This window comes from Mandrillus leucophaeus, unplaced genomic scaffold (assembly GCF_000951045.1).
Source record: "Mandrillus leucophaeus isolate KB7577 unplaced genomic scaffold, Mleu.le_1.0 Scaffold193, whole genome shotgun sequence".
NCBI lineage: Eukaryota > Metazoa > Chordata > Mammalia > Primates > Cercopithecidae > Mandrillus > Mandrillus leucophaeus.
This window is the reverse complement of record NW_012101954.1, coordinates 2,550,716-2,561,280: the sequence shown is the minus strand read 5'-3', so window position 1 is coordinate 2,561,280 and position 10,565 is coordinate 2,550,716. Positions and strand designations below refer to the sequence as shown.

The 10,565-nt window shown below is 49.0% G+C and overlaps 1 protein-coding gene across 1 annotated transcript; it reads right to left on the bottom strand.

Annotated features, from left to right (window-relative positions):
- Positions 1–4,544: 4,544 nt before the first annotated feature.
- On the bottom strand, positions 4,545–5,937 carry LOC105538502 (chromosome unknown open reading frame, human C15orf32). Its single transcript, XM_011978380.1, is given in 5 exon segments — positions 4,545–4,669; positions 5,099–5,257; positions 5,260–5,328; positions 5,331–5,381; positions 5,384–5,937. Coding segments are annotated over 5 exon segments (468 nt in total). The 5' UTR covers positions 5,448–5,937.
- Between the last annotated feature and the right edge of the window lie 4,628 nt (positions 5,938–10,565).

Here is a 10,565-nt window from a genome sequence, read left to right as displayed (position 1 = left end):
GTGGTTGCTGGGTTGGGCTCTGACTTTTGTGTGTCTTTTATTAGTGACCGTGGATTCCCATGCCAGGCTGCCAGTCATGACTTAAGGGTATCCAGCTCCCTCTAATGCCTACTTTTTCTGTAGGCAAATTTAGTTTTACTGAAATCTACTGTTGGGTAGATTTGATGATAAAAGCTATTATTTTGGAGGAAGCATGTATATTAGGACAAGTAATGAACACGTATTTGTTTAGAAATGATTTAAGCGGGTTGTAAAGGAATAATGTTATTTTTATATGTGTGTGGGCATAGTTCTGTTATGTTGGTAGAATTAAAATTGTTAAGTAAATCAAGAGAGTGGGTCTCATTCTATAAGGACTAGGAGAAAGTGATGTGATGAAGAGAGGGGAGCCACGGAGCAAGGCCATGGGTGAGGAGACCCAAAGCACAGGTGGATGTTGAAAGTGGAACAGAAGTTGCAGCTGAGAATATGCCAGGCAGCCCCCACCCCATGCTGGTGGCTGTGGTTAGAGACAGTGCCAGGCCCCACTTGCCTAGCTCAGTGATCTATGGAGAAGCCACCACTTTCAGCCTCAGCTCCCCATTTCTGTCCAGTTCGACTCCAACAGGAGGGTGGCTGGAAACATCCATCCTCCCCAAGAAACACCGGGAGAAAACTGATCTGCATCTCAATTGCTTATGCAATTGACAGTATAGGAAACTATAGCATTCCCTCAATGGCTGGCCTGGTAACTGGTATTACAATCAGGAGATCCATAAACAAACCATGAAAACTATGATTAGAAGTGGAGCATGGAGGTCTCATTATGCCCTGGGGGAAGGTGAAGAGGAAAGAGAATGAAGGCATGAAGGGGTGGACTTGGGTTGGACAAAAACAAGGTGAGACTGCAGGTCTCAACGTTGACTGTGTGGGCACCTGCCTCTCCCTCCTCTGGCATTGCTGAGACCATTATCCACAAATCAAGGGCCTCGTGAATCAAGGTGGCCTCACCCGGGGCATCATCACGACCTAGTAGGGAGGCTGGGTGATGGTAGCAAGGTTTATTTCCCTGGTGGCTTTTGTAAATTGGCCAGGGTTGGCAGCGGTGTGATAGTTAGCAGCTTGAATGCTTCTTCTGTTCCTTGCTGCCACTGAAGAGGGTGGAGATTTCCCAGAAGGGTAGGCCAGAGAGTCAACATCCCACTATCAAAATCCCACTCATTCTTCAAGGTCCAGCCCATCTATCACCTTCTCTGTGAATCCTCTGAATGCCCCCAGTTGGTTGGATTGGCATTTCCTCTTTATTTCATTCTGTCATTGGCTGTGCATAATTGTTCCCCCCTTAGATTTGAGCTTCCTGAGGCAGGGACTGTGTGTCCTACAATGTCCACAGCAGGACGTAGTTCATTGCTGGCTGTCAGTGGTGTCTCTGAAGCTGGATGAATGAATGGAAGCACATACTCTTTGACACACACATGGAGACCTCTTCTTGACCTGTTCTTGTTGAGATCTATTGAGTGGCGCATTGGTGTAGGTTGTGTACTATGCATGTGTACTATGCATGTGTACTAAACTTCACAGCCCTGGAGCTGGAAGGGTGCCAAGCTTTGGATATGGGATTATGAGGGTCAGAGTGTCCCAGCCTTCACTCTTCCCCTGCAGTCCATGTGTCTGTAGAGGAAAGGAGAGCTCCCTTCATGGACACATGAACTACATTCCTAAGGCGTATTTCAAAGTTCTGCTTCCATTTGGCAGTAAAGATGATCCTAGATAGAATGGATAAGTTAAGGAGGAAGGCATTGAAATGGGTGAGTTGGAGAACTAGCAGCAAGTATTCAAAGGCTACTGTCTCCTCTGTGAAGCTTCCCCTGAAGTGTCCTCTCTTGTGTAAGCTCCTGCAAGCAGAGTTCCGGGCTCCTTTCTCTCTGTGCTCCCTCTCTCTACACAGCAGTGTGCCCGTTGTTCTACAACAGCTCTTACAGTGCTCTCCTATGTGTCTGCTCCCTCTCCCCCTCCTACCACTGCACTGCGAGCCCCTGCAGGAGAAAACACAGGGTGTTCATATGCCAGGACATCTAGTGGACACACCCTCATGTTTCTTAAATGAGTGGGCGAAGAAATCCCCTCGAAATTCATAGGTTGAAATCCCAGCCCCCAGTGTGATAATATTAGGAGGTGTAAGGAGGTGGGGAAATAATTACGTCATGAGGGTGGGGCTTTCTTGAATGAGATTGGTGACTTTGTAAGAAGAGACCACCAGAGCTTGCCTCTGTCTCTCTGCTTTCTGCCATGGGAGAATATGGCAAGAAGATGGGTATCTGCAAGCCAAGAAACAAACTCTCACCAAGAACTGAACCTGCTGGTACTCTGATGTTGAACTTTCCAGCTTCCAGAACTGTGAGAAATAAATGTTTGTTGTTAAGCCACCAAGTCGATGGTATATTTGTTATAGCAGCCTAAACTGACTAAGATGGAGACGAATGAATGAACGAATGAATAGGCTTCAATTGCTGTATAGATTAGGGAGGCAGAGATTCCTAGAAGCAAGTTTCAACCTGAGTTTGATCCCTGTTCTGCCACTTACTAGCTATGTGACAAGCCATGGGCCTTGTCCATCAAATAGAGATAAATAATACCAGCTTCACATGGGGTGGTGGAGGAATGAACAGCCTAATCAAAGTGCTCGATGCCATGGCTAGCACACAGCACTCAACAAGTGGAAGGTATGATGGCTGGCTACTTGACTCATTTAGGGTGCTGCAGGAACACAAAGCCATTTCAACATTAAATGAGGTGCTGACATTAAATTGAGGGTGTTCTCTGTTCTATTGCTATGCTCCTAACTGCAGCTCTCAGGTAGAGGGAGACAGAGAAATGTACCTATTTTGTTCAGGCCTAGAAACTGAGGCCTGGGGAGCCCACTCGTTGAGTAGCCAAAGATGAAAGATTTTAGTAAACTGGAAAGCATTCATCCATTCATTCAAGAGGGATTCATTCATTATTGGGCACCTACTGCATGCCAGGCCATGCCTGCTTGCTTCAACAGTGAAGAAGGCAGGCTGAGCTAAGTAGAAACTGAGCAAAACTTACCACAAACTAGTCCTTGCCCCCTTGGCCCGAGAAAGCAGCCCCAGAGGAGAAGCAATGAGTTGCCAAGCATCTAATGCTCTGAGTGGGTGAAGAACTTAAGGCTCCTTATCTGGTTTAATCACAAGAGCAACCCAGTCCAGGAAGCTTTTAATTTCCACTTTACTCATCATTGAGTGGCTGGATCCACTCTGCTGGGTCAGGAAGCTGAGGAGGCAGAGGCAGGGCCTGGGCCATCTGAGGTCCCCTATTTTCCCTGATGCTGCAAAGGAGGGCCTGATACCCCTTCCCTGCAGTAACCCAGCCTGATGCAAACATTTAATTTCAAGGCAAGCTGTTGGAGCAAGAGTGCTGATTAGGTCAGCTGGTAGCATCTTGTAGCATTCAAGGACGATGCCCCACACTTTTGCAGCCCATTTCGCACTCCTGCTCTTCATTCATTTGTTCTGTCCTCTGCTTTGTTGGTTTCACTTCTCACTTCCAGGCTGGCCTCTGCCAGAGAGCGATTCCACATTTTCCCAGCAGCCTGGCCGCCTACCATCTCATTCTCAGACACTGAGCCAAGTGGCCCCGTGTGTGCAAAGAAGCATGCTCAGCCTCCCTGACAAATTCAAAAGGCAGCCGCAGCAGCCATGGGCCCAGGGCTATGCAGCCAGAGCCTGTCGCTGGTGCTGCACTAGGAGCATTCCCACTGGGTGGACCTGGGTGACAGCTGGCGTTGGAGAGGCGCTGGCAGCTGAGCCGGGTGTGGGGACAGCAACTGTGGGAACTGGCTGGATCACTCACCTACGAAGTCTAATGCCATGGGTTTGGCTTGATCTCAGGCCTCAGTTTCTAGACCTGAGCCAAACAGGTAAATTTCTCTGTCTTCCTGTACCTGAAAGCTGCAGTTAGGATCATAGTGATAGAACAGACTGCACCCCTAAATTAATGTCAGCACCTCATTTAATGTTGGCACGGCTTTGTGTTTCTGCAACACCCTGAGTCGAGTAGTGAGCTACCGTCCATTAGTTGAATGTCTGCGGTGTGTCAGCCACTGCACTGAGCACTTTGACTAGACAGCTCCTTCCTCCATCACCCCCTCTGAAGCTGGTGTTATTTATGTCCATTTTATGACCTTCATCAGCTTCAGTGGCAGCAGATCAAGGTCAAGCTTAGAGGCTTCCTTCACCACTCTGGAACCTGAGGGCTTGAGTTTAAATCCCAGCTCAACCACTTCTTAGGTTTTTGGCCTTGGGCAAGTTTATCAACCTCTTGCTTCAGTTTCCTCCTCTGCAGAGTGAGAATAATAATAATGTCAACCTCAAATGGGTAGCTATGAGAATTAAATGACTTAGCCCACGTAAAACATCTAGTTAGTGCTCAGTGAACATGTCCTGCTCTTTTCTGGTCATCCTCTGACCCTCTTTCTGTTTCTGTCATCCCCTGACCCTTCACTGTGTACCTCTCAGAGGCTATTCAAGGTGAGGGTTTGCTCATTACCAGTCCTGGCTGACTCTCATAAGATGCCTCTTCCAGTGCCTCTCTATGCTTCCGCAGTTGAATTTGTAATCTGTACGCACATGAGCTACACAGAATATCTGCTTTGGGTCAAGGATGTGTCCATGGAAAACAAGAGAGGAAAGCCAGTCACCCAAAGTAGCTGCCACGGAAACACCAATGCAGTGAGGCTCCGGTGTCCTGCCCAGTGGTCCAAATGCCCAAATCGGCCACCTGGCCCCTAGTTTCTTGCCTGGAGAACCTGGGAGCATGGGTGATATGCAAAGTATTTACCAACACAGAGGGACCCGAACCAATCAGAATGGACCTTGGCCACAGTGCTGGAGCACGGGGCACATGGAGGGCTTAGAGCCATGGCTCTTGACCACCTGGCAAGGAAGCATTTGAACAATTGGCATTGCTACACAGGTGTGCTCTGGGTCTGTATCTGCTTTGCCAGTGGGAAAAGCCAGGGTGCAGCAGTAGCCTATGAGGAGTCTGGGCTACAGGAAGCTGAGTTCCATCTTCCTGTCACTCCTGAGTGCAGGCTCACTTTTGACAAGATGGTTGAAGGTTGATAGAATTAAGTGGCCTTCAGGCCTTTTGAGCTGAGGTGGTGTTAAAAATGTTGGCTTCAGCATCAAACCATCCACTCGTGAACTTTGGCATCTTAAATGAGTCTTTAATTTCTGAGAACCTTGGTTGTTTGATTGTAAAATGGGTGCAACACCCCAACAAGGGCTAGTATACAAAGCATCTCACACAGGGTTCAGACACATGGCCTCCTTCTCCTCTTGGGGAAATCTTGGTGTTCTTCCTATTAGGTGGGACCCCTTCCCACTCTGAGGGTCAGCTGGGTGCAAGTCTTCCTTTGAAGCATTCACACTTGTTCTTTTGTTCATGCAGCAGGAGTTTATAAAGTGCCTACTCTATGCCAGGCACAGTTCTAGTGGTCAGGAATGCCTCAGTGAACACGCCAGACAAGGCCCCTGTCCTCACAGAGCGTGGAAGGGGAAGTAGAGAACATGCTAGACAGGCCTTTCCTCCCACTGCAAGCATGCGGCAATCCAGAGGCCTGGATGCCACTAACACAACGGCAGTGGCAACAAAACCCACCAGACAAAACAGAGCCTAACTTGGAATCAGGGAAGGAAACTCTCAGAAGCCAGAAGCAAAAGAAAGACTTCACACCACGGGCCTGAGAGGGGCTGCCATGGAAGTGGTCACAGAAGTTCAGGAACTGGGTCTAGGTCAGTGGTTCCCAGCTGGGGCTGCACCTCTGCGTGACCTGGGGAGCTTCAGGAGATGCCTGGACCATACGCCAGACCAAGGAATCAGACTTCCTGAAGGCCAGGCATAGGTTTCAGGAGGCTTTAAAGCTCTTCCAGTGGTTCCAATGTCCAGCTGTGCTTGTAAAGGTCTTTGGGGTGGGGCTAGGGGGTGGGGTTCTGAAGCCTGCACAACCCTGTGTAAGGCGAGGCTCATGAAATTCTCTGAGCGGGTCAAATGGGGACTGGAAAAATTCCACCCACTAGCTCAGCTAATGGGTAAAAATGCTGGGCATTTATCTGGAGCTGCAGAGGGTACAGTGTCACCCTTGGGAAATTCAAAGCTGGCCTGTGCCTATTGAGAGCACCAGGGATATGGTCACATTGCTGGTCTGTTGCCAGCACCCCAAGCAGAGTCATCAACAATTACTTTGGAGGATGGCCACTTCCACCTTCCAGGGCATAGGTGACCGCTGTGGAAAACAAGTCCCCCTGGAACATCCGAGAAGGGCAGGCAGACCATAAACTAGTGAGCAGATATGTCATTGTTTCTCAGTTCTGACCGTGAGCCAGGAAGATGTCCATGATCAGCTTCCAGAGATGTTGATTAAACTTGTGTGGAGTGTGGCCTGAGCATTGGGATCTTTTAGGAGGGTTCTTGGGGTTGAGAACTACGAAACAAATGAGACAATTTAGTTTATGAAGACCACCCAGCAGGATAATGTGTCATATAATAGAAAGTAATTAGCTGAGGGAGACCAGGAGCAGGCTCCCCAGGAGGTGACATTCAATTTGAAGCATGAAAGATGAGGCAGAGGGGGCAGACAAGGAGCTGGGAAGCATATTTCCAGGCAGAGGGCACAACAAATGCAAAGGCTGTGACACTAGAATGACAGGGAGCCAGAGGGAGGAGGGCTCAAGGTCTTGGAAGCCGTGGTAAGATGCTTGGAATTTTCTTGCAAGGATGAAGGAAAGCCACTGAGGGTTTAAGCAGGGCAATGATGTGATCTGATGTTGGACAAACAGAATCCTGAAAACTCATAGCTGCATACATTTCATTTGCTTTATAACATTGAGTATCCCCACTCCCTCTGCCCAATTTCTCCATCTACCTTGTCCTATATTTGCGTTTTTGCAATAACTCCATATGGGAGGTCGGTAGCTGTCTTCTCCATTTTACAGATGGAAAAATACCAGAGCCAAGTCTCATTTGTGCCCTCTAGGTTCTTGTGCGGCAGGCTTTCAGATTATCTGGTACTCCTTCCAGAGCTCCTGCCCAGAGATGGGGCACTTGTGAACACAAGATGCAGTTAACCTGTCCCGCTGTTGTTATTACAGTGAGTTGTATTTTTGCCCACCTTGGCCACTGGAATGAGAATGCAGTAAAACAGCTTGCCCCAGAGTGGTCTTCCCTGCAACACACAACTTCTCTTAAGCATTCATGATTCTGAGGGCCCAGTCATCCCTTCATTGACTTTGTCCAGCAGCTCCACCATTACAGTCTCATTTTAGATAATAAAGACACTTGGAAACAAATTGAAAGGGCGTTTTCCTGCACCAATCCCACTTGACTTGCCTCAGTATGTTGCATGGAGGGCTGCACTCCCCCCGTGACTGCCTGGACCCATCATGCTAGGGTCCATGTGGGTTGCACGGCAGTCCTCCCACTTCTTGGCCATTGGGTCCTCATTTTCTATTAATTCTTTAAGGGATGGCCACTCATTCCTGGCGCTGGGTCAGTTTTGGAGAACGCTCTTAAATATTTAAAAATGTTGTCATGGCTGGAGAACTTGAGATCTTTGTTGACACGGTTCTTGGAAGCCCATAGTAGCCCCATTTCCCATTCCCCAGGTTCTAGGGAAAGGTGGCTGAAGAAGTGGTGAGGAAGACTGAGAAAGGCCACAAGGGAACTTTAGTGCTCTTTGTTGGGTGGTTCTATTGGGCTTTGGCTGCAGACAACTAGGATGATTCTAGAGAAACTACGATCTGGGCCTGGATGGCTCAGTGGACTGTATATGGAAATTGCCCTATCACCTGGATTGCTAAGAATAGAAATTACATTACCCCCATCATAAATCCCCAAACAACTAAGATATTGCTTCTAGATGGTAACCACGGAAACATCCCATTGTTGTGGATGACCTGCCACCAGAACAAAAGCCTGTTTTTGTTCTGCTTCCATGAGGAGTGGCATAGAGTGCTCCCCACTCCCCCCCTTTCCTGCTATCTTACAGCATTCCTCCAGGTCAGGGCTCAGGGACCCAAGAAGAAGGGATGCCACTCAGCTCTCTGGGCTCACTCTCCTCCTGGTGAATGCCAAGGGAAGAGCCCTGAAGACAGGAAGCAAAGAGTGGAGATAAAGATGAGAAGAGATGACATTCGGCAGTGTTGGTGAGAGACAGAGGCTGGGGCAGACCGTCAGTGTCACTGGGGATACCATTAAGGACATTCATGAGGCCGTATGCTTGCCTGGAGTCCCATCTGACTGGCATCAGTAAACATCCCTCTTCCATTCCTTCTGGAAAGGGAGTCTTAATTAGGCATGAAGAGATTTATCAAATGGCAGCCCCTTGGAGTTGTTGGTCTCCCTGCCATCTGGAAGGATGGTTTCCTACCCTGCAACAAACAGCAGTGGGAATGATTGATGGGGTCCTACAGCTCCACCTCCCAGGCCTCGTAAAACCCAAATGGCTTTTGTCCTTCCCAGAAAGGAGCGAGATTTTGCCTGTGTTGATGGGGTTCATGCTGAGGTCTGCTGGGTCTCTGTGTCTAGGCCTCTGCATAGCGCTAGTTTTCAGTTTACAGTGACCCCACCACAAAGATGAACAGAAAAAGCACTGAAGTAAGGATGAGAAGACCTGGGTGGACATTCTACCAGGAAGCTATGAGGCTTCATACAGGTTTTTGGCCTCAGTTTTACGACCTATACAATGGGGATAATGACTTCTGCTTTGGTCCAACCCACATGATTTTTCAGAGGTTCTTGTGACATTATAGATGCACAATGACTTCATTAACTAAAAGCCCTTTACAGGCATTAAGGATTTAATCCAACAAACATTTATTGAGCAACTGCTGTGTGCTATGCACCACGCCTAGTGCTGTGATGGATACAGATGAATAAAACACAGTCCCTGCCCTTGGCGAGCTTACAGTCTAAGAACAGTCATAGGACAAGTGCACAAATAACTATAATACAAGGCAGAATATGGTAAGTGCCATGAGAAAGGTACAAATAAAGTGCTACGGTGGTTCAGCAGAGGGAGAGAGCCCAGTGGTTGGTAGATCAGGGAGGGCTTCATGAAGGACGTGGTTTCCGCATGGGCTTTGAAGGGAAGAAAAGGGAGCATTCCAGGGGATGGGAACAGCAAGACCAAAGGCACAGAGACAGTAAAACGCAGGCACCCTTTCCAGGAAAAACAACTCTCCTAGGCTGACCAGGGGAGGGTGGAAAGGAAGAGTGGGGCCTTATCCGGTGGTCTGTAATGTCAGAATAGAGAATTGTACATTTGTTCATGGGCCGGGGAAACTTTTAAAGATTTGTGTGCAACGGGAGAGAAAAATCACTGTGCATGTTCAGGGTGGACTGGACAATGTGTCAGCGTGCACAGAGGTAATCTGGGAGATGAGACTGTTGCTGAAGTAGTCCACGTGACAAGTAAAGAGGTGAGGTTAGAGTTAGTGGGAAGAATTAGCAAGGCAGGACATGGGAGAATAGTCGAAGATAACGTCAGCATCTCAGACTGGGTGGCTGATGGGATCACGGGTCTTTTAGTAGAAAATGGAGGGATTGTGGGGGAAGGGGACACAGATGATCCACTTGGCTTCTGACGTGTTGAGTTGATGGTGCTGCTGTGGGAGCAGATGGGGTGAGTGTCCCCCGAGCGGGTATAATCGCAGCCTAGAGCTCAGGAGAGGGCTGGGTTGCAGAGAGGGGTTGGGGCAGGGGCAGCTTAGGGAGGTGCAGCCCGGTCTGAAGGCAGGTGTGAGGTTGCTGATGGAGAGTGCAGAGGGACCGAGGAGAGGATGCCAGTGTAAGGCATGTCCATATGGTGGGGCAAGGAGAAGAGAGGGGGATACTGGTCAGATCTACCTTGATTCTTTTGTCAATCAAAGTAGGGGTGTCAATAAATAAATCACAAATAAATAAATAAATAAATATATAAATAAATACATGGCTGAGAGGGATTGGGAAAGAAGGAGTTAAAAAACACAAGAACGTGGCATTCTGGGTGCCAAGGGGCCAGGGAGCGTCCAGGAGGGGTCGCTGCAGAGCCAAGTGGCCTGGAGAACTGGGAGATGAGAGGGGCAACGTGGAGGCGCTGGGACACTGCTGCCAGGAGCTGGGAGGAAGCTGAGAGGCATCAAGAGGAAGGGCAGCCATGGGTGCTGGAGGCCCTTCCCGGGGCTGGTGGAGGTAAGGGAAGAGGCTGCAGGAGCCAGTCCAGGTGGAGCGAGCGTGTGCTAATGGGCAGAGGTGACAGAGGTGGAGGAGAGAGGGTGAGGGTGTACAGGAAACGTAACTGGTGGGGACGATGTTGTCTCAGAAAGGGGAAGGAGAAGAGAAGAGATTTTAAGGGCAGATCTCATTTCAGAAGGCTCCGTCTCTTCCATGAATAGAATGATGGGGGCCCGTTGGGGCTTGAGGCAAATGGAGGTCAGAACCACTTGGGTGGCTGATGGCAGGTGAACCGGGCATCTGACAGGTGGCAGGAGGTGACAGAGGGGTGCCTGTCAGCAGTGAGGGCCGGC